Genomic DNA, 25,996 nt, shown 5'->3' with positions numbered 1-25,996 from the left:
AAATGGCACGTGCTGTACAAGAGTTTAATGGAACAAATCCACTTAGCAGACCACCGCTACCAAAAATAAACTCTTCTAAAAAACTAGGTGGTCTGTTACAAATTACGAATACCGAAGTCCTACCCAATTACGTCGTAGAAGCCCATACACTGGAATATTTGCACATGCTTATTTACTGTGCAGCAACAGCAACAGTTAGTGTAATGGGAATTAAGATCAGAACACGATGGGGTACCAATGCCTGAAGGATAGATAACAGAGTTGCACCCTGGGAGAAACGGCTTTTAAACAAGATTGAATTATTGCGTAGGGACATTGGTCAAATGACAGAATATATATGAGGAACAAGTAGAAAAGTCATTAAAACAGTTGATCAAATAATGCTAAGCACTGCAAGACACTCGAAATATGATCCAGAAAACAACATAGCCTAACAGTGCCTGGATACATTAAAACAAAAACTGTCCGTTTATTCAGGACGACTAAGGAGGTACACAGCCGGAAATGTGACAATTCGCTTTTTGAGCATGCCGAGAAGGCGTTCTATCGGAAACTCAATTCCACTGTCGAAAGTGCCAATACAGCATACCCAAGCCAAGAAGAAATTCAGGAGTTTTGGGGAAATCAACTTTCCACACCAGCTGCTCTTAACACCAATGCTGGATGGATAGAAGATACGGCGCACAGCTGTCAACACTACCGTACAACTGTCTATGAACCCTTCACTACAGAAGAAGTCTCAAATATCATCAAAGAGCTTCATAACTGGAAATCTCCTGGACCAGACGGAGTTCAAAACTTCTGGCGTAAGAGTTCTAGACTGCTCATGAGTGCTTGTCAACACTAATACTAATTAATCGTGTAATTTCTAATCCGCAGGAAATACCATCATTCCTAACTCAGGGAACAACTTATTTAATACCGAAAGATCAAAATAATACCCAAGATCCAGCCAAGTACGTGTCTTCCAACTCTGTACAAATTGGTCACATCCGGTGTAGCCTAGCGTATCTACCAACAATGCGCACTAAAAAATATCATAGAACCTCAACAGAAAGGATGCGCTAAGAGTTCCATGGGTTACAAAGAACAACTTATTATCGACTCAGTCATTTCTAATCAGGCATACACCAAAAAAAGGAACCTCTTCACTGCCTTTACTGACTATAAGAAAGCCTTTGACTCAGTGCCGCATGAAAGGCTGGTAGATATATTAAGAATATATAAAGTCGATGATAATATAGTGGCCTTTTTAAGACATATAATGACAGACTGGAAGACTAAAATGCACCTCCAAATACCTGGTGAAAGCAATATCGAAACGGAAAATATCGCAATTAACCGCTGCCTATTTCAAGGAGACTCGCTGAGTCCATTGTGGTTCTGTCTAGCGATGAACCTATTATCCCAGCTATTGAACTCCACTGACTCAGGTTTTAGCATTAAAAACAACAACACTGTAGTGGCGAAGCTTAATCATCTGTTGTATATGGATGATTTGAAACTAATGGCTTCCACTCGAAATCACTTAGATCAAATGCTAAAAACTGTAGAAACGTTTTCAAATGATATCAGTATGCACTTTGGGTTAGACAAACGTCGTGTACTAAATATAGTCAAGGGAAAGGTTCAGCCCGGAGGATTCGATATGCAAAATGGCCAAAACATCGAGGCTATGGGCGAAAATGACATGTATAAATATCTAGGAGTAAAGCAAGCGCGGAAAATTGACCATAAACAAATGAAAATCGAATTAACATCAGGGTTCATACGAAGAGTAAAACAGCTACTCCGCTCACATCTAAATAGTAAAAATTTGTTTAAGGCATTAAACACCTACGCATTTCCGCGCTTAGCTACTTATTTGGGATTATTAAGTGGACTAAAACGGATATAGAAACCCTTCAGCGAAAAGTAACACACCTCACAAAAGCACAAAAACACCATCCTCGAAGTGCAATAGAAAGAACGACATTACCGCGGTATTTAGGAGGACGAGGACTTATTGATAAAAGTGAGCAATTAGAAAAACAGATTACTAATTTACGGACTTATTTTCAGGTGCAGGCGGAGACATCTACTCTTCATCGCGCGATTTGTGCAGTAAATGACACAACACCGATCAAACTGAGGGAACAAGAAATGCGCATAAACCATCTTACTAAGAACGAAAAAATGCGCATCTGGATGGGTAAACCTCTGCACGGGCGACATCCGAATGAAGTCAGTCAAGACTATGTCGACAATATAGCGTCGAACTATTGGCTGACATCAGAAAAGATGTTCCCTGAAACAGAAGGTTCATTACTCGCCATTCAGGATCAGGTTATACCCAGCAAAAATTACCTGAAATATATCGTCAAAGACCCTCAGGTCCAAAACGACAAATGCCGATATGGATGTAAAGCCCAAGAAACTATCCAACATCTTACCGGGGGCTGCCAGGCATTTGCTGCAACTGAATATAAGGAACGGCATGACTCAGTAGGGAAGATCCTCCATCAAGAGATAGCTTTTAAACTGGGACTTCTACAACCAACCATCTCCCATATTATCAATAAGTTCCCGAGAGTATGCTTGAGAATGACAACTACAAGCTATACTGGGATCGCACTGTGCTCACAGATCAAACTGTAGCACATAATAGACTAGATCTCGTGCTAGTTAATAAACTAACAAGACAAACAACACTAATCGATGTGGCGATACCTAACAACAATAATCTGCGTGTTAAGTAGAAAAGATCGCCAAGTACAGAGATCTGGAAATACAAATAAGGAGACAATGGAGAATGGAAAGTAGCCAGACTATACCTATTATTCTTTCTACCACTGGAGTCATCCCGAAGAACCTCGTAGAAAACATAAAAATGGGTCTAAATGAACATCTATATAAGATCATGCAGAAAGCTCTGCTACTTTCGACGTCCAGATGCGTGCGAAAATTTTTGGGAGATACACCGACGTACCAAGTCACCTAGGACTCGATAACATGGAAAGAGTCCCACCAGAGCTCTATCCTTTTGATACCGTAGGTATCTGGGTTGAGCGAATGTTCCCCTTATAGGGAGTGTGAGCCGTATAGCTAAATCTGGATAATACTTGAATAATAATTGAATACTTGCTTCGTCATGAGATTTTTTTAATAACTTCTAGGGCTAAATGTACACTAGGCTTCACTATAATCTATCCAAACTCTTTCGCAACCATCTGTGTATTATATTTAAAATCTATATTGATCGATAGCAACCAGTATTCCGATTTTGAACTCCCTAGCACTCGATGTTTCCTTAAAAGTTTTCTTCTTCCCTTCTTATATAAGCAATTTTGCTTATTCACTGGCATTGATCTGCACGCCAGACGTCTATTGAGGGTTTCCATGTTACGTCATGGAAATCGTGGACTTACAAGAATGGAGTTCTTTCTGTGTTATTCACAGATGAAGCTAGGTTTTGTACTCAGGGTCTCAGAGACTCAGGTATAAGGTGTTCGTCTATACAGTAGTCTACAAGTTACGAAGTTCATCATCGAACTGTTCTCGTTTTTGTGGAAGACACTTTGAATCAATATTAATATATTGCTCATATCTTAGAACCTGTTGTCTTTCCATTTGCCACTGCTCCAGCTCCTGAGTTGCGTTACATTAAGGATAATACAAGGCCGCATACTCCAGCAACAGTAAAAGATTGGATTCATAATGAGGATATTACTGTTTTACCGTGGCCAGTACAATCGCCAGATCCTAATCCCATCGAGAATGTATGGGATATGCTTCAGAGACCGACTGCTTCTTATCTGCACAATGTTTTACACAGGAATGAATACTACTGCCTCAAAACGTAATTGATAATTTAATTTTAAGTATGCTAAAGCGGTGTCACGCTGTAATTAATGCTGCTGAAGGAAACAAAGATTATTAAACACGTTTGTTGTTATATTTTTGTTTTATATTGAATTTTAGTAAATTTCCATTAACTTCGTGCACTTTTTAACTTTTGTTTGATTATTTCATCATAGAGAAATCATATTACACTGAAATTAAGATGAATTAATTGCTGACTAATCAGACATTATAACTGTATGTCACTTTTTAAAATCCAATCGAAATTTATGTATACATGAGAAGAAAACTGTGTGCTCCTTAGACATTTGTGATGTGTTTAATTTACGTATCCCTATTGAAAAATAAAAGACAATTAAAATAGTTTATTTGTTGAACTGAACATAAATCTAAAGTAACAATAATTAATATTTTTATTTTAAACAATCGTAGTAACATATTCCTTTGCGGTTATAATTATAGTGTCAATACCTGAAATAAAAATATAATTAATACAGAATCGTGAAATTCAGCAAAATGGTAATAAGAAAAATAGACCATGAGAAGTTATACGGACTAAGAAGTTATATAGCGGGATTACGAAAAACTGAGCCACCAAAAGTAACACAAATTTATAAATATCACATAAAGTGTAATATAAATTTGCTGTTTATAGTCTTTGAGATATTGATATTTTACTGTATGTATTACTTGTTATATGTTTCTATACCCACCTTAATCTAACAAATAATTATTCATATTTGCTTGTTCTGACCAAGCTCCATGTCTAGCTCCATCCATTTCCGTTGCTACTCGGTTCGTAGATAACAATCTATGTGAAGTGCCCCCAATTGGTGCCTTACATTCGTTGCAACTGAAAAATAATATATATATATATATATATATATATATATATATATATATATATATATATATATATATATATATAAAGAAGTAAACGTTAAATAGTGGGTTTGCAGCAATATTGCTGCAAACCCACTATTTAACGTTTACTTCCTTACGTTGTCAGCAAATACTTCTGGTTCATTATATATATATATATATATATATATATATATATATATATATATATATATATATATATATATATATATATATATATACAGTGTGGAAACCACTTATGGAATAAAATTGTTTGTGTCCTTATTATAGAAAATAATAAAAAACTCTGGGACACGTTAACTTTTAAATTTTAATGTGCGCTTTTTAAACATTAATTTAAATGTACAGGGTGATCCACGCAAATCTTGCATAGTCCATAATCCTTATTTTTAATGAAACACCCTGTATATTTTTATGTTTTTAAAAGATTCTTAACAACCTGATTTCAACGAACTATATCATGTAGGGTCTATAATGAATAATACAAGGTGAAATTTTGAAATTAGTAATTTATCACGGGTTATGGTATTATTTTAAATTAGCTTAATACACAAAATACACTTCTACTCTAAGTGTCAGTATATTGGGGAAAATTTCTGGTTAGTAACTGTGTCATAACATTTTTTGTCATGAATAGGTAAAAACTGTCTAGATAGTCTGATAATTAAACTAAATCGGTAAATAATGCGAATTGTTATCAATCAGTTGTTAGTGTGTTGATATTTTACATTAAAATAATAAATTCCTAATTAAAAACAAATTTCTTAGAGAAATAAAATAATGTGAGTCACATAACTGTCCTAAGGTGTCTCCATGAAGAAAAACATCATCCATATAAATTGCTTTTGTGCAGGAGCTAACAGAAGACGATCCAGATCGTAGAATGGATACAATTAACACAAATGGAATAGGTCTTGGCACAATTCTTTTTTCTGATAAATCAACATTTACATTGAACGGACAGGTAAACCGACGAAACTGTAAATATTGGTCAGCGGAGAATCCTTATTGGATGCGTAAGACACACACTCAGTATCCTCAAAAGTTGAATGTTTGGACAGGTATTACAGGAGATCATATTATTGGTCCTATATTTGTAGATGGTAATTTGACAGTGGAAAAATCTGTAAGCATGCTAAGAGACGATGTTCTTCCTCACTTGGCTAACTTATATCCCAATCTAATAGATCCTACCCTACCACATAAAACTATCTGGTTCCATCAGGACGCTGCAACTCCCCATTATGCTTTATTGGTGAGATATTACTTGAATAAAATCTACTTCAATAACTGGATTGGACGAAGGGGTACTATAGAGTGGCCAGCTAGGTCGCCAAATCTTACGTCTTTGGATATTTTTCTGTGGAGTTATCTCAAGAACAAAGTATATGCAACACAACCAACTAGCATTGAAGATCTCAAAGAAAGAATAACTACAGAAATACGGAATATTTCACCTCAAACTTTAAAGTAAATTCGGGACGAGTTTTATAGGAGACTGTGTTATTCCTAACAACAAGGTGGAAAACATTTTGAGCATTTATTTTAATGTAATCCAATCAATTACTTCGGGTATTCTATGAATTAATTGTCTTAAAGAAAATTATACTTAATTTCAAAATTTCACCCTGTATTATTCACAATAGACCCTACATGATATAGTTCGTTGAGATCAGGTTGTTAGGAAACTTTTAAAAACATAAAAATATACAGGGTGTTCTATTTAAAAAACAGATTATGGACTATGCCAGACTTGCGTGGATCACCCTGTACATTCAAATTTATGTTTAAAAAGCGCACATTTAAATTTAAAAGTTTAGGTATCTCAACGTTTTTTATTATTTTCTAAAATAAGGACACAAACAATTTTATTCCATAAGTGGTTTCCACACTGTATATATATATATATATATATATATATATATATATATATATATATATATATATATATAATTTAAATATTTATTTATGGAAGTAAATTAATAACATTATAAACAAATTTGCAACGTAAATTTCGTCAAAAATTAATAATTACTGTATGGGGCATTGATAGAATTAAGTGGTCTATATCATATTGCAAAATACTTATCCAGATTCTTCGTATGGAATGCCACAGGTCTTCTAAGTTTGCCTGAGCACGTGGCAATCGATTTAGGTTTCGACCTACCATATCCCACACATGTTCGATGGGTGACAAATCAGCTAATCTTGATGGCCACTGCAAAGTCTCTATACCAGATTCTTGTATAAACTCTGTGGTTTCACGGGCAACATGAGGTCTTGCGTTATCCTGTTGAAAGATCACATTTGGAATGGTTTGTAGGTAGTGATGTAAAACTAGTTGCAGTACTTCACCAATATATTTTTAAGCTGTCATAGTGCCTTTAGTAAGAACTAGAGGTGATCTGCTTCTCAAACATATAGCACCCCATATGATAATGCTTGGTTGTCTTGCTGTATGACGTTCAAAAGTCAAGTCTATATTTCGTCTCTTACCTCGAAAACGGCTTACCCTTATGCGTCCATTAGAGTCACCCAAACAAAACCTAGATACTGAAGCGGACAAAATTTCATTGGCCATTCCAGTTTTGCTGAGCTCTGTACCATTCTAAGCATCGAGCCGTATGCTGTGGGACCAAAAGCGAACGTTAAGCTCTCAGTTCCATTCCAAATAATCTTTGATTAACTATTCTTCTTGAGACTAGCCTTCCTGTAGCTGCAACTAAATCATCTCTTACTCAACGTACACTATTTCGTCTATTTCTTACAACAAGAAGTCTGAGATGGCGAAAATCACGTACTTGTAATTTTCTAGGACGTCCAGACCCTCTACGACGCCGATAAGTCTCATCATTGAGACCACCTCCTAAAGACTCCTTACACCGTTGTTGGATTAGCTTCAATTCAATATATATATATATATATATATATATATATATATATATATATATATATATATATATATATATATATATATATATATATAAACTTGTAAAAAATAGTAAAAATAGTGTACAATCATCAACCTCATTATTGAGTTTTAAAACAGTTTTGTTTTTGAGTGAATCAGATGACGTATTACAAATAAAGAATACAACCCGTAGAGCGGGGGTCAGAATTTTACTCATTGAAATCGACACGCACTGAATTTTTTCAGTTAATGTCGTTCGCATCAATTTCCATAGCAATCCACTATGACATCATTCACTTCAGTTTGCAACTGCATTACAAATGGATACCACATCCGTCAAAGCAGCTCAAGCAGTAGCATTATTGAGATGAGGCCTGTGCCAGAGAGCCGTGGCAAATCGACTAAATTTAAGCCAAATCAACTGTGTCCTGAGTGTACTGTCGGTAAAAAGATACTGGTGATTATGTCCGCCGACAAGGAGGAGGCCGTAAACGAATAACAACGGAGGGATATGATCGATTTCTTCTATCGAAATCCCTGAGAAATCGAAATTTGACTGGTGCTTATCTTAAATAAGAGTTTAGAGAGGTCCGAGGTGTGGTTACGAGCGTTTGGATAGTCAGTAGGAGACTGAAGGCAGCCAACCTGACACCACAAGGTGTCAGCTACTATCGACAAATAGCAACTATCAATGTATTATTCCCTGACGAAAGTAGGATCTGTCGAAACGGCAACTACAAGAGGCGTTGAGTCTACAGAAGGCCAGAAAAGCGAATTGTTCAATATTGTATACGAGAAACTGTGTCATATGAAGGCGGTTCTTGTATGTTTGGACATGCATTTCCATGGATCCTTCTTCTGATTACCTTTCTGTTTGTTATTTCTCTACAATAATTCAATCTACCTTAGCAGCCCTTTTCCCAGGGTGCAACTCTGTTATTAGTCCTTCCTGTGTAACCCGGTCGCATTCTGAACTTAATACCCATAAAATTGGCAATTGCTGTGGCTGCACAGTCAATCAATATATTAAAATATTCCAATGTATGGGCTTCTACGACATAATTGGGTAGGACTTCTGTTTCCACAATTTTAACAGCGCACCTAGTTTCCTGGAAGGGTTTGTTCCGTTGAATTTTTTTGTGTCTTTGTCCCATTTCACTTACCAGGCGATCGTGCAACTCATTGTTCTAGTAGTCCAGTCGTCAGAGAGTTGACCCCTAAAAATCATACGAACGAGATGAATTTTGCTGAGAATATTAATTTTGGGACCCCAAAAAAGATATAAAAAAGTTAACCGTTTTTAACCACGGGCTTTCCCCTAAAACCCTCCTCGTAGGGGGGTGAAAACGCAAAAAAATCGATTTACCAAGAATGTGTACGTCGTAGAAAAAAATGTTAATAAAAAATGTAGCTGAGATAATTTTAAACAAAAATGTTTATAAGCATTTTTTGTGTAGAATGAAACGTTCTCTTGGAAACAACGCTTGAAGCGATTTTCGATTTTGAATGTCTGTTACGCGCGCGAAATCCATGTTCAATAAAATTTGTATCAGCTCGACGGTAAAAATTCATAAATGATGCGTTTTAAGAGCGAAGGCGCAAAATTTCGAGCCAATACTTTTTAAATGCATTCATTTTTTTCGAATCCTGAGAAAACTAATAAATATTTTCGAAAAATTTAAACGCAGATTGAAAGATTACATTATTACAGAGGGCCGAAAGTCCCTTAGAATAAACAGAAAGTTTCTTTTGATGGAGTTTCTTTCTTTTGAATTTAAAATTAAAAATCACACATAAATTTCTCTTCTTTTTCACCTCTGTATCTCATCTGTATCTTACTAAAATAAACATTATAGAAGTTTTCAGGGACTTTCGGTCCTCGGTAATAATGTAATCTTTCATTCTGCGTTTAAATTTTTCAAAAATACTTATTAGTTTTCTCAGGATTCGAAAAAAATGAATGCATTTAAAAAGCATGGCCCGAAATTTTGCGCCTACACTCTTAAAGGTAAAGAGTGCAGCTTATGTATGCAATTTTTGTATTTTGCTGCGAATAAACTTAGTTTTTATACAAGTGTTAAATAAATAAACGTGATTTTTGCCGTTTTTTACAACTCTCGTGAGATCAATGGAATTGATCACTTTCATTGACCAGTCGTAGTAAAATTACCATTTTTAGAGATCAATCTTTAAAACCTAAATCAATCTAAAAACATGAAATTTCAATTTTGATTTGTGGCAACAAATATGAGGCATTTGAAATATGAATAAAAAACGCAGAAAGACGGTTTTAGATGTAGTTTATAGCAGAAGTTTGGTTTTTTTGAAAAGCGTACTAGTGTAATTGAAAAAAAAAGTTTTAACCGTTTCAGATTGTTTGTTATGTGAAAGTTTAAATCCAGCGTTTTTAAGCATATTTCAAATGCCTCACATTTGTTGTCAAAACTCAAAACTAAAATTTCATGCTATAGGTTTTGAAGGTTAGGCTCTAGTAATCGAAACTTCATAGTGGACAGTCAATGAGAGGAATAGATAGAATTGATCTCAAGAGAATCATAAAAACAGGAAAAATCGCGCCACGTTTATTGATTTAACGCCTTTATAAAATCTGAGTTTACTTGCGGCAAAATACAAAACTTGCATACGAAAGCTGAACTCTTTACCTTTAAAATGCGTTTTGATTTTTGTCGATAGGACACTTATGTAATAAATAAGCTTCACTTATGGTATCGTATGGTACATTTATTTAAAACACTACTGTACACTCTTACAAAGTTACTTATCTTAAATGTAATAGTACTTAGTTGACGTTGTGCTAATACGTGCTATATCGACTTGCCATCTTGACGTTAATTTAGTTCTGATTCCCGAGATAATAATCGTTGTCTCTTTTATAATAGTCATTCATTAGTGGGCCAAGTTTGTTTTATCAACCTACGACAACCATGCGTACGCGATTCACAATTCTGCTGACTTATACATTCTAATCGAGGCTATTTTTATGAATGTCCTCGATTCGAATTATTAAACATATTTTATATAAACAAATCCGAAGTGTGTTACACGTTCCTTTTAAACTTAATCTTTTTATGAATTGTAATATTTTAGGGATAATACCACACTTAGATCAAAAGATATCGAATTTTTACCGTCGAGCTGATACAAATTTTATTGAACATTGATTTCGCGCGCGTAACTGACATTCATAATCGACGGTCGCTTTAAGCGTTGTTTCTAAGATAACCGTTCATTCTACATAACAATGCTAATAAACATTTTTGTTGAAAATTATCTTAGCTACATTTTTTATTTGTAACATTTTTTTCTACGGCGTACACATTCTTGGTAAATCGATTTTTTTGCGTTTTTACCCCACTACAAGCAGAGTTTTAGGGGAAAGCCCAGGGGTAAATGCGTTTAACTTTTTTGCATCTTTTTTGGGGTCCCAAAATTAATATTCTCGGCAAAATTCAGCTTGTTCGTATGATTTTTAGAGGTTCAGTGGCATTTTCGTCTCTGACGACTCGAGTATACTGTGTATTATGAGTTAAGTTTCTTGTATGGCAAGCTCAGGAATCGGTTTATATCTACAACTGCCTTTTATTATTATATCCACTTTCTTTAATTATTATACATATAAAGGGTTTCCTCTTCGGATTTACTGGTTTTCACGTAATTAAAATTGTTGTTTTAGCTTTGCCACTAATAACGCAAACTTACAACAATTTTTTACGTTTATTCATTATCACTCAAATAAGCACTTTTCTGCAATATACTTAAATATATTAACAATTTTCTTGCCTCTGCGTCGTTTGAGAACTTCTTTAAAAATAAATTATTTCCTTTCCAAAAATACAGAATTAAGTCGAAACATGTCGTTTCGACTTCTATATTTTTTTCATGACCTAAAAATACCAAATAACGTTAGGGGTTTCCGTCCCTAACTGAGTTTTGTTACGGCGCATATGGTCTTCTCAGTTCTTACTTATTTTGGGAGTATTAGTAATAAAATAAAACTCTGCAGAGTTTATATTCCGACTGATGAAATAACCTAGAAAAAGTACACTGTTTATAGTGCTCTTAACTGAACCTCTGCGTATTATCGAAAAATACAAATACATACAATGTTCATTTTACACATTATGGAATGCAAATAAATTCAAAACATTTCAATTAATTTAACATATTTTACATCTAAAATAAAAACTAAGTGTGACTGTTGTTTAAAATTGACTTACATTGACGTAACCATTGCTCCGCCACAATCTGCAATACAATATGGATGTCCATTGGGACATTTATACCAATGGCCTTGTTTAAAACCCATCGCTTTTACAATTTCTTTCCTTTCGGCGTCAGTTAAAGCAATGTTTGAAGCAGTTTCTTTCTTTAAAGCTTCTAAATGTGTTTTAACAACATCGTTTATAGACTTAGTAAATCGCTGGGGACTATCTAAAAGTTGTGTTACTGCGTCAACCTAAAAGATATATGGAAGCAATTTGTATTATAATAGATTTTTACCGAATTTACTATAAATGAAGACCTTATAGCTTAGACCCACAACGGTACATGCCACAAAAGTAATTTTTTAAGAAAATCAACTATTACGGCTTTAATCAAATCCTGAAATTTTGAAAAATAAAGGCAGATATCGAGCACAGTTTTATTAATTAAATCTTGCCCAAGTACTTTCGCTCACTAGAGCATCCTCAGGGGCATTTCGTCAGTTTCGGGCTATCCAATAATCCCAGAATGTCATAAACATAAAATTAACAATATAGTTGAACATAACACTACACTAAACAAGGACAAACAGTTTAAAATTATTTAAATTTGTCGGCAACAGGAGAGAGATTCTCTCCTGTCTTTGTCTTTTGAAGCTTTTCTTCCTTACATCAAAAGTGTCACTGACAAAACCGACAAAATTCTTAAATTACGAACTATCCTAGTGGTAGTAGTGAAGTGATTATTGATATTTGTTGTTTAGAAAATTGCAAGTCAAAAATTTTGGTTTTTTATAAATATTATTTACTTTTTTAAAAATAAAGTTATAACCATTATATTACATACAATGTTGGGTCTTGTGGTGCTTAAAATATGATCAAAATTTTAAGTCGATCGGTCAAATAGTTTCTAGTAGTTTATCCCAAGTTTAATTTTTAATATAAGTCAGAAAATGATGTAGTTATAGTAATTATACGGATAGCTTCAGAAAAAAGATATATATATATATATATATATATATATATATATAAATATATATATATATATATATATATATATATATATATATATATATATATATATTGTTATGATATGCAAAATCGAGAAAAATATTGGGTTGATTAAAATATTTCAAAGTTCAAAAACATTAAAATAATTCAGATAAGTAAGATAATAAACAACAAACATTTCAAAGAAGGAAAGTTATTAAATTCTTGGATTACCTGTACTAAACAAAATGTAAGCTATACATAAATTATTTCTTTGTTATACTTGAGTGACCCGCATAATTTTAAGTGAAATCCAAAGACAATTGAAACGGGTTTTCCAAAATACATTAATGCAGTGATTAGAGACAAATAGAAGAGATTTTAGAAAGAGGTTTTTGTTAGTTTTTAAGAATTATAGAAAATATTATTTGTAAATAAGTTTTAGGAAATTTTATAATTATAGGTAAAAATTTGTTTGTTATCGAAATGAAAAAATGGGGGAATTGTGACGAGTTTTGATTGGCGGAGATTGAAAAAGGTGGGATAAGTATGTAGGGAAAAGTTTAGCGAGATTGAGGAGGAGAAAGGAGAATGAGTTGGTTTTCCAAGTCTGTAAGACGAACAGTGATTGTTCTCTGGTGGTTCCCAAGAAGTAGCAAGCAGTAGTGTTGAATGTTAGTGAGTTTTTGTGGAGTTAGTGTATCTGACAGAAGCTGAAGCAGCAAAATATTGTAAGTCATATTTTCCTACTTATATTCCAAGAGTCACTGTTCAGGCCAACGAGAGATTCAGTTTATCGTAAAGAGAAGATATTCCAAGAGTCATTTTTCACTCGGGCCAACGAGAGATTCAGTTTATCGAGAGGAGAAAGGCTATCATAATTTGAATGATTGTTGCTTTTGAAGGAGATCATTAAGGACGATATACTTGCAACAATCTGTTGTAAGATTGCTGATTACATAAGGAGCGGTTGAGAGGAGATAATACAGTCTACAAGGAACAAGGATTTGGACCACTCATCATCAGAGAGAGATATTTTTGTTTTCTGCAGTTTTTTTTCTTTTATTGATAACACAATTTTTACACGTAATTTAGAAAGGATATAAATATTTGATTAGGAGAGTTAGAATAGTTTGGGATTTTGAGTTTTCAATTAATATTGTTTGTACCATTAATTTTGATTGTTCACGTACGGAGAACAAAATTTTGAGAATCCTTATATGAGATTTGTTTATTGAAAACGTTTGAGTGTGAATTATTTCATTATTTTTATTTCAATATATAGTGTTAGATCATATGTGTTTTTTATTATTCCGGTATTCTCTGGACCTTACCTTTCACATGTAATAGCATAGATATTGAAGCACGAATTTAACCCTGAGATAAAAGAATTAAAAATTGTGATAAAGTCATAATCATATCATTTAAATAATTTTAATTAATCAAAAAAATTAATTAGCTAATTATTGCTTGGCGCACCAAGACTTTAAATATCACAATAATAAATATATATATATATATATATATATATATATATATATATATATATATATATATATATATATATATATATATATATATATATATATATATAACTGTTTTGGATGGGTTGGAGTCAATAATAGGGCTATTGGTTAACTATTTTTTTATTCTCGAGCTTTCAATTGTGTTTACAATTATTATCAGGAGCTAAAAAAGACAAAATACTTACAAGGTTGAACTAAAAAGAAAAAACAATTTTTGTTAACTTACCAAATAAAAATTAGTTTGGTAAGTAAAAATCACTGCTTACATCTTCAAAATATTTAATACAAAAATGTTTTTATCTAATAAATGTTTCTCTGAAAAATTTTTATAATTTTGAAAACATTTTTTTTTAATATAAGAATAATTGAATTTATAAATAAGTTCAAATAGCAACCAATTACAAATAGCCTCAATGTCATAAATGCCAACATAAAATTTTTATTTTTGACAATTATATTGCCAAAAGTAAAACTTCGTTTAAACATTCTTTTTTGTTTAGTAACAAAAAGAAGAAGATTTATTCACCGTTGACAGATGTCTGAAAGAATGTGACAGATATATGGAGAATTAAATATGACATTTTACAAGTTTTATATATAAATCATAAAGAAAGAATATAATTATAAATTTTGCTTAAATTTTGAATTTCAGATCTTTTGTTTAAACTCTTATCATTTTTGCTAATACAAACCATTTCCAAAAAAGTCCTTTTAAATTTATTACTTTCACTACATAAAATTTTAATGTTATCAAAATCCATAATATGGTCTTATATATATATTTATTTTATTTATATATATATATTTATATATATATATATATATATATATATATATATATATATATATATATATATATATATATATATATATATATATATATATATATATATATATATAAATATAATGGCTGTACACCCCAGTGTGGGGTTAAACCGCGAATGCTTTCTAGATCCTATTTCTTGAATGGATCAGTCTTTTTTGTTTATCTTATCTTCTTGACAATATCTCTCCATTTTCTACTCCTGCCCTTTGGAGGTCTACTTCAACTTCTTGCAGCCACTTTGATCTCGGTCTTCCCTTCTCTTTCTTCCTCCTGGATTCCATTCTATCATTGCGTATGTCACTGCCTCATCGCCTGCTCGCCAAATGTGACCCAACCATCTAACTCTGCATTGCTTTATTTTAGTTACGATGTCTTCCTTAAGTTCTTCCTTAATCTCTGCATTTGTTCTGCTTCTATATTCATTTTGCTCTGTTCTGATTGGTCCTAGTATGGTTCTCATAATCTTTCTCTCTGCTATTCTTAAATCTTCTTCATCTTTTTTAACCATCGTCATTGTTTCTCCTGCATATAATAATATTGGCCTAATTATGGTGTTATTAATGCTCATCTTAGTTTTCTTAGCCAGTGTTTTGCTTTTAAGTAATCTTTTGTTTGCAAAATAAGCTTTATTCGCTGCTAATATTTTTTCTTTTATTTAGGATTTCCTTTCTCTGGATTTGCTTATTGTAACTCCTAGGTATTTGAAGTATTCTACTTCTTCAAACTCAGAACTTCCTATTTTGATTTTTTCTTTCATTGGTTTTTTCCCTAATCTTAATATTTTTGTCTTTTCTTGATTTAACCTTAGCCCCATTACCTCCTCTTTCTCTCTTATTTCTTCTAGCATTTCTTTCATTATTTTTCTGTTCTTTGCAATAATAGCAATATCATCTGCATATGCAATTATTTGACCACTTTTTGTTCTGAGATTTCCTTTATTTATATTTCGTAGTACATATTCTAATGCTAGATTAAATAGCGTTGTTGTTAAGGCATCTCCTTGTTTCATCCCTTTATTTATACTGAATTCCTCTGTCTCTCCTCTTTGTGTCTTTATGCTTATTTTTGTAGTTCTCATTGTCATTTCTATTAATTTTCTGAGTTTATGTGGAATTTTTAATTTTTTAAGTGCTATCATTAATCCGTTCCTTTTAATTGAATCAAAAATGCTTGTTTGAAGTCTATGAATAACATTTCCAATTCTAATTTATACTCGTTTGCTTTTTCCATTATTTGTTTTATTGTGTGTATTGCATCTATTATAGATCTTCCTTCTGTGAATACACATCGGTACTGTCCTACTGTCTTCTTTGTAATCTTTGATAACCTCTTTTTTATTATTGATGTCAATATTTTATATGTTGTATTTAGTAACGTTATTCCTCTATAATTTTCACAGATTTGTTGGTCTCCCTGTTTATGTACTGTTATGATCTGGCCTACCTCCCAATCCCCTGGCATTTTCTCTTCTTTCCATATATTTTTCAATAGTGCCAGTATTTTTCCTCTTATTTCCCTTCCTCCGTATTTTATTAGTTCCATATTAATTCCATCTTTACCAGGAGCTTTTCCATTTTTGCTTCTCTGTATTACTTCATCCAATTTCTCTAATGTTGGTTCTTTGGAAATTTCGATGTCTACTTCATCTACTTCATCTGCTTATTCTTCGTGCACCATTTCCTCCTCATTATGCATTTCTTCTTCTGTTGTTTCCTCCGTCAAGAGCTCTCTGTAGTAATCTCTCCATACTTGCTTGTATTCTTGGTCCTCTATTGTCACTGTTCCCTCTCTATTTTTTATACTTGTATTTTTTGTTTTGTTCTTATTGTTCTTGCATTTTTTTGTCTACCCATCTTCTTTTATTTTGCCTATCACTTTCTTAGCATTCCTTCTTAATTTTTCATATTCTTCTCTGTCTTCCTCTTTATCTGTTCTTAGCCATTTATTTCTGGCTTGCACTTTTTTTCCTGTTATTTCTCTACATCCTTGGTTATACCATCCATTTTTGTTTTAGCCTGACTTTTACCTATCTGCATATTTGCACCTTCTTCTATTGATTTTTTTATCGCCTCCCATCCTGTGTTTATATCTTCTGCTTTATATTTCTCTTTTATTTGTACTGTTACTGCCTCTTCATATTTTTTTCTTACTTCTTACTCATTTTATTGACATTCCACTTTTTATGTTGGTTTTTTTGTTTTGTTTCAATTTTAACTTTTTGTCTTATAGTGGCTGTGACCGTGTAGGGGTCTGAATCTGCACACGCACCTCTGAACGTTCTTACATCTTTTATTGACGATTGTTTTCGTTTATTAATCATTATCTGATCAATTTGACTCTATGTTTTCTGATCTGGTGACCTCCATCTTACCTTATGTATTTTAGGGTTTTCAAATTTTGTTGAGCTTATTAACAAATTTGTTCTTGTTGCTAGGTTACATAGTCTTTGCCCATTGTCATTCGTGTTTTCGTGTATTGTATGCTTTCCTGCAATTTGTTGTAAAAAGTCCTCTTTTCCAATTTGGGCACTGAGGTCTCCTAGTACAAATATGACATCTTCTTTGGGTATTTTTTTTATCTCCTCTTCGATCCTATCATAAATGATTTCCTTTTCGTCTGCATTGCTTGTTTCTAGGCCATCCTTTCGCATATTGGCTTGAAATTTATAATTTTCTCTCTTAGGTGCCTTAGTATCATGAATCCCACGCCTTTTTGCCCTTGCTACTTTCCTCCTGAATATAACATTGTAAAGTCTTGTTTATCAATCTGTCCCTGTCCCTCCCAGCGTAATTCTTGCAGTGCTGCAATATCTATTTTATACTTTTTGAGTTCTTTTCCTATTTCTAGCATTTTTCCTGGAGCTACCATATTTCTTATGTTCCATGTGCTTATTTTCAACTCTTTGTTTTTTTTGTTCTGTTGTCTTCGTCTTTTATTTTTGTTTTCTTGTCTATCTTTCTTTATTTCACTTTTGTTGTACCCGAGTTTATCTGCAGTCATTTCCTGTTTCTTTGCCTCGTCCGTCAACGAATAATGCATCCTCTCATCCCTTGCTAGTTTTTTGAATCACCTCCATGATGGTCCTCCAGCTGGTTGGTGTTTCTATTCCATCTCCTTTCTAGACCATCTATTATCAGTTTGTTGGCTTTAATTTCGACACGTTTACCTTTCTTTATTTCATCTTTTGCTATTCTTCGTATTTCCTTCTGTATTTGTAATTCCTCTATCGTTAGATCATTGTTTATATATATTTTTTCTTTTTTCACTTCTTTAAGTTTACTTTTGTTTTCCATAATTTTTGTTTTTTCTTCTTTGTTTGGCAGTCTGACTAAACATGTTTTATCTCCTAGTTTCACTACTTCTTCTATATTTACGGTAGAAGCTCTTTTTAGCCCTTTTGTCATAAAATTTCATATTACTTCTTTTAGTATTCTTCTATCTCCAGTTTCTATTGTCATTTTCTGTATTATCACATTATTTTCTGTTCTTATTCTATCCAGCCTTTCAAGGCGTCCTTTTGTATCATTCAGATCCTTTTTGATTTGTTTATTTTCTTTCCAGATTTCACTATTCTCTTGTTTTAATTCTGCTAGTTCAGTTTGGGAGTTCCCTCATTTCTTCTCTGTATTGTTTTTGTTTCGTTTTTACTTCTTTTATATCAGTTTTTAATTCTTGTAACTCTATTGTTAAATTTTTATCATATTTAGTATTTGATCTATTTTGCTTTTATCTCTGTGACTTTTAACTGGGTTTCTTTGTACTTTTTTACTGGGACCAAATAACCGTTCCTCTTCTTCTCTATTTCTTTTCCGATTGTCATCGGATGTATTATCATCTGAATCCATTTTTCTACTGCTACTACTCGCGATAGAACCAACCTCCCCAATCAATGCGTCGAAGGAAGGTGGTTCTCTCAAGCAGTAGCTTGTAGTAATTTATTTTCACGTTTTCTTCCTGGATAAATTAATTTTCAATTGAAATAATTGTCATTTACTTTGGAACGTTTTATTCTATACGAAGAAAATTTATTCTATAATTATTATTAAAAAAAATGGGAAAAATAATTTTAAATATTGCAAAAAAAGTCGATTTTTTGCTTATAAACAATTTGAATAACTTTTTAACCGTTGCTTCAAAAAAAATGATTCTTTCATATTTAGAGTAATCTTTAGTAATTAAAAAAAAAAATATATTAACCTAGCACTTTGGGGCAAAGTTAGTGCCTTTCTTTTTAGTTGATAGCAGCTTTGTTTAGAACAATTAAGAGATCTTAGGGTCATCTGCAAAAAATACTTTAAAGTTTTAATGTGCATAATTCGAAAAATATTGCATTTTAATGGAATCTTCATTAAACTTCGTAAATAATTTCTTTATAATAGATTTTATGAAAAGATCCTATTCAATTATTTCTACTTGAAAGTACCTACCAGTATTTCTTTAAAAATAAAAAATCTCAAATAAAAATTTTTGCAATATAAAATCAAAATAAAATTAAGTGTTTTTAAACGAATTGACTTAAGCTTTTATCTTGTATATTTTGTTTTTTTTTACATCTGATGTTCAACATTTGCTTTTTTCGGCTATTTTAGTAGTTTATTTGCAATTTACGTTTAAAGTAAGAGTTTTAAATAAAAACCATAAAAATAACTTTCGTCTTGAAATAACTTGAAATTATTAAAAAAAAAAGTGGTTTTGAAGTGAAAATGGCAATTTTTATAATTCTTTAACAATTATTATACATAAATGGGTTGTATTAATAACACGGCTCTCACTAGTTTCAAAGCCGACCAATTTTGTGGACCACATTTTTGAAGCTTTGTGAACGATTCCATTAAAATGCAATCTTTTTTTAATTTTTCACAATAAAACTTTGAATTGTTCTTTCAGATGACCCTAATAAGATCTCTTAATTGTTATACACAAAGCTGCTATCAATTTAAAAAAAGGCACTAACTTCGTACCAAAGTATTCTAGGTCAGTTTTCTTTCTTTTAAATTTGTCAAAAAATGTCAGACTTTTTAAATGTGAAAAAATCAAATTCTTGCCGGCAATGGTTAAAAAGTTATTCTAATTGTTGATAAGCAAAAAATCGATATGTTTTTGCCATTATTTTGCAATATTTAAAATTATTTTTCTTAATTATTTTAAATAATATTATTACAATAAATCTTCTTCTTTCAGAAGCTGCCCTTATAATTAATATAACTATATAATTTTCTGACTTATATTGTCGCTTTGGCTTTTCTGACTTGTATTTTCTAACTTAAGAAAATTTAATTTGAGATAAACAAATTAAATAACTTTTAAACTATTTGACTGATCAACTTTAAATTTTACCATATTTTAAGCACTACAAGACCCAACATTGTATGCAATACAAAACCCAACATTGTATGCAATATAAAGGTTATAAATTTTTGACTTATTTTGCAATTTTCTAAGCAACAAATAGGATAGGAATATTTAGAAAACGTCATTTTGAAGGGTTTTATATGACTTATAAGTTTCTTATTCTCAAATTCGTTTCAAATGCTTAACTTTTTGTTGATAGTCGAAAAAGGCGAGCATTTGCCGTTTTTTGATCTTAATTTGTTAATAATTAATAATTAAGTCCAAAAAATCGACTGCAGGAAACATATAAATTTTTGTTACAGAAGTCCATACTACTCAAAACCTGTTGTTTACCTGGACGGTAGTGTCTGGGTTCTCGGGAGACTGAGACTTCGGAAATCTTGAAGAAGACATCAGATAGGATGTCGAAAGCTCGGCGCAATGGAGGTGAGTTTAATATTAATCTTTATAATAGTATTAATCTTAGCTCTAGTAGGTTTAATTGTACTAACCGTGTAAATCTTTCCGAACATTATATATATATATATATATATATATATATATATATATATATATATATATATATATATCGAATGTTGTTTATTCTATACCGTGTGCCAATTGTGAAAACGTGTATATCGGAGAATCATCTCGTAATTTTCACAATAGAGTAATATCACATCGCAGCGACATAAAAACCAAAAAAATAAACGCATGCGCGCTCACAGAACATGCATTAACTTTAAAACATGAATTTAATTTCGATGATTCCTGTATTTTGGCAAAGGAAAAAAAAAAGAAAAAAAAAAAGAAAAAAAAAGAAAAAAAAAAAAAAAACCATACAAAACGTGTTTTCTTGGAAATGTGTTTCATAAAATCTAATACGTCTTGTATAAATAAAAAGTCAGACATAGATAAATTGAGCAACATCTATTGTTACTTACTGACAAAACATCAAAAATAAAATAAAGATTTACTTTTACATATACACACCATAATACACCTGTATACAAAACATGTTGCATACTATCAAGACAGGTTTAATATTATTTCCATTAATATAATAGCAAGAACTCCTAATTACCTTTTAAACCACACTATGTTTGTATTGTTTTTTTTTCTGTTCTCTATGGATCAGTCAAAACACACCATTAAAAGATGTCACAAGAGAAATTTTAACTATTCAACTAAATTTTAAAATGTGTTTTGTCCATTATTTTAAATGTTATATTTTATATGTGTGTTTTTAATGTTGAGTGTCGTAGCTTTACATAGATAATCTCAACGACTAGTAAGTTGTAATGACAATTTGAGATATGTTGTAAATATTTACACTTTCTTCTAATTACAGTGTCTTGAAGAAGGAATAAAGGAATTCCGAAAGCTCGACCAAAAGTCAAAAGAGTGTTTCTTTAACATCCCGGCCAAACCTACTGACTGCAGCCCTAATAAACTGCATTCTTTATATATATATATATATATATATATATATATATATATATATATATATATATATATATATATATATAAAATATCTTAATTACGAATATATATTATATCTAAATAATATAATTTTCCAATTATATTATTAATATATATATATATATATATATATATATATATATATTTTAATATATATATATTAATATATATATATATATTAATATATATATATATATATATATATATATATATATATATATATTAATATATATTAAATAATATAATTTTCCAATTATATTATTTGTTATATTTTAATCTATTACTATTACTTGGAAATTCAGATATACCTACATATTTTAGATTTACCTTGATATAAAACTACCGATTATGAGTTATAATTTAGTGTGCTAAGCTAACGAAACTCACATGATATTAAATTTATGAGTCATAACAGGTTGACTGAGATGGCCAGTGCGGTCGCATCACCATGATATCGGTTTAATGTGACTAATGTGATCGTGACTAAAAGGGAAAATTAAGTTTTGGTCAATTTGAGTGAATTTACAGAGAGTCATCTTGTGTCCTTCGAGGAAAAGGATTTGGTTTTTATTTAATTCATTTAGAGCCAGCGCCCACGCTGTACCTGTTTTATAACTACGACCTGAAACCGATTGCAAACGCAACTGATTTGCAAACTGATTTTATTCGACCCTTCTTTCGTGGTTGCAGTTGCGTCGCAATTTGTTGTAGCAAGTTATTACCTGAACATTTAGACAACATTTTAGGATATAAATATTTTAAGAAAAGTCAAATTATACGGAAATTCAAGACTGGTAAAAACATCGTGTTTAGATTATTTCAATAGTATAAAAAATTTCTATTAATTGCACATTTGAAAAAATGTACGGATTTTAATATTTTATTTTAATTTTATTAAGACATAATTGCCAATTGGATATAAGTAAAAAATGAAAATGCTATTAAAAAAAAATATAAATCTATTTACTTTTCAGAATAACGAATAACAAATTTTCAGATTGGAAATTTAACGAATAATCTAAATATAATGTCATTTGTTCGCATGTCTAATGCTACAAAAGCACTGTTTTTCCCTTTTTTTTTTCAGAAAAACTGAATAAATATTCTAAACGCAAATTTATAATTGGTTTTTCTTATATTGCCACTTTTACATTATATTAAAGCCCGACTAATACAAAACCAGTTGCTTGGTGGACGAAGACAGGCTTTACTTAGGTTTGTAGACTGGCTGTAAACTGATTGCAGATGAAACTAGTTTTCAACCGTTCTTTTAAAACAGTTAAAAAACAATTGCATCGTGGGCGCTGGACCTTAGAAGTACTAGTCGCGTACTGGCGGACTCATCTCATCTTTTTTTGTAAGCTGTATCTGATGATAGCAAAAGCTTGAAGCACTTAAAATACAGCAGCAAATACATTGCAAAAATTGTATTTAAGTTTTATATGGCCACTTGGCATTCAGATTAGGTACATAGGTAACTAAAGTATTGTCTTATCTAAACTTACCATACGTTTGACTTCTGATTTAAATAAATAGGGTGTATACATTATACTCTCAAACTGCAGGTATTTGTAGAATCGATCAATCTCTAACATCATGTCATCACATTGTTGTTTACTTATCGAGTCAATATGTTCCATCATACAGTTTGATATAAATTTTATTTGAATCATTGACATCGGTCTCTTTTGTAATTGTACTTTGTTATTCTTTAGTGGCTCTAATAATATTTTAAATAGATCCACTTTTGCTCTAATTGCAGCTAGTCCGAGTTTGTTTATATGCTGACGCCGGTTGTTTATACTATCTTTTAACCGAGAATCCAATTTATACAAATTCTCTGACACTATGAGTGCACCTAAACAAAAAAGAACATTATATTAGGCCTGTTTTTAATAAATACAAATTACGTATTAAAAAAAAAACAAAAAGTTATTAAAAACTTTTTAGGGCAAAAATTATATTTATTGACATAAATTCCATTATTAAATGTGCACTTAATTTAAATTTTAAAAATTAAACACATTTAGTTCACTTCTTTTGATAATTTTTTTTAAATTGGTGAATAATTGGTAACAGCACTCAGTAATTCTTTCAGATGCTGATTAGTTATAGGCGAGCTGTTTACCACTAAAAAGACGCTTAGAAACTGAATATAAAGACTATTTTTTTTTTGCATTTCTACCGCACCAAACCTTTTTTATTCGATCTATTCATTTTTTCAAGTTCAAATGTCTTTTCTTTAAATTGTTCAAGTGGGCTGGAAATTGTTATTAACAAATAAACAAAAAAACAATTTCCCGTACCGCTTTGAATAAAATATTTTTTAGAAGTATATTTTCAAAATAAATACTTTTTTTCTCTTGGTAATTTTTCGAAAAATGCTTACTTTTCGAGTAATTTGCAATTTTTTGTTGAAAAAAAAATGCCTTAACCCATTTGGTCCCACTGTACTCGTTTAAGTACAGCAGTACAGCAGCAAAGTAGTGACACATCTGGTAAAAAAAGTGGTACTCCACGTGTATGTCCGATTCTATTAGGAAGTGTTCTACTAGATTTTCACAAATTATACCCTAGGTGGCGCTCTTCTTCCTAATTTTTGCCGCAGTGATTATAAACTAACCTCCATATTTCTGTTGTATCATTGAAGTGTTTGTTATTTTTTGATTTTGATACTATGTATCATTTTTTTAAATTTTATGGTCGTAATGGTAAGTACTAGTAATGTTTATTTATTCAGTATAAGATTTTTTTTGAAGACAAAATGCATGGTTATAACAGCAAATTTACTAAGATGTAAATTGGAGCTGGAAGGTCAGATCTTAGAGCAAGTGATGCGAGTTTAAATATCTAGGCATCACATTATCTAGCTACGGAAATCTCGAAACCGAAGTGGAAGATCAAGTGAATAGAGCAAACAGAGTCGCACGCTGCCTAAACGAAACAATATGGAGAAATAAAAATATCGGGAAAGAAACGAAAGGCAGAATTTACAAAACAGTCATCAGACCAATAATGACATACGCGACAGAAACAAGACCTGACACAGAGAGAACAAAAAGGATGTTAGAAACAGCAGAGATGAAAACACTTAGAAAAATTGATGGTAAGACACTATGGGACAGAGCTAGAAGTACAGATATACGACATAGATGCAAGGTGGAGAACATCAAAAACTGGGTAAGGAATAGAAGGGTAGAATGGAACGATCGTATAAGCCGAATGACAACAAATAGAGTAGTAAAGACGGCAAGACGGTTCCCCAATAGGAAGACGATCAGTAGGAAGACCACGCAAACTATGGAATGACAACTTAGTGGAGGCACATTGAAAAACAGACAGAGTCATGTCTATATAAAAAGGAGAAGAAGAAGAAGATTTTTTTATTATTGTTGTTTTTGTTACAAAATAGACCTATACTCATCTGAGTACAGTGGGTTTGCATGAGATCAAAACGATTATTTGGTTTTTTATTGTTTCAAGTTCAATATTGGTATTGGAATCGATTTTCAAGAATTGCCGCCTATTAGTCGCACTGGGTTTTATGGAAAACGTTATAGAATTCTTGATTTAGCTTCAGATGACCTAGCGAGTTCCACTTGTAAAGATGGTGGTAGTTATTCCTCCTGAAACTGACTATCAAACTGACAAGGAGGACATAGATGAGGATGATCTTCAGACTCAAAGCTTTTTGAATGACGTTCCAGGAGAAATAGAGGTTCATTACATGAGTGATGACTCTGACAACGACGAAGAAGACAATCTTCCTCTTGCCATTAGAAGAGAAAATTTACTAAAGGTTCAAAATAAAACCAAGAAATCTGACTGGACGGAAGAAATTACTTATATTAGTATGACATCTACAACAGGTTACGAGGTCGTCTGGATAATATGAAAGAACAAATCCGAGGTAAATCTCTATAGAAATATTTGAGAAATTTTTCGACAATGAAATTATTGAACATATTCAATATATATCATCAAC

The 25,996-nt window shown here is 31.7% G+C and overlaps 1 protein-coding gene across 2 annotated transcripts in view; it reads right to left on the bottom strand.

The window, feature by feature from the left end:
- Nucleotides 1–4,190: 4,190 nt before the first annotated feature.
- LOC140439622 (NFX1-type zinc finger-containing protein 1-like) overlaps nt 4,191–25,996 on the bottom strand; it is a 209,497-nt gene continuing 187,691 nt past the window's right edge. For both annotated transcript variants that reach the window (XM_072529649.1, XM_072529650.1), the window contains 4 exons: nt 23,517–23,869; nt 11,872–12,110; nt 4,554–4,693; nt 4,191–4,311 (listed from right to left, as the gene is read on the bottom strand). In XM_072529649.1, coding sequence (XP_072385750.1) covers nt 4,555–4,693; nt 11,872–12,110; nt 23,517–23,869 — 731 coding nt within the window. In that variant the 3' untranslated portion in view covers nt 4,191–4,311; nt 4,554. The remainder of the gene's footprint in view (nt 4,312–4,553; nt 4,694–11,871; nt 12,111–23,516; nt 23,870–25,996) is intronic.

The sequence above is a fragment of the Diabrotica undecimpunctata genome, chromosome 4 (genome assembly GCF_040954645.1).
Source record: "Diabrotica undecimpunctata isolate CICGRU chromosome 4, icDiaUnde3, whole genome shotgun sequence".
Taxonomy (NCBI): Eukaryota; Metazoa; Arthropoda; class Insecta; order Coleoptera; family Chrysomelidae; genus Diabrotica; species Diabrotica undecimpunctata.
This window is presented reverse-complemented; position numbering and strand designations above follow the sequence as displayed.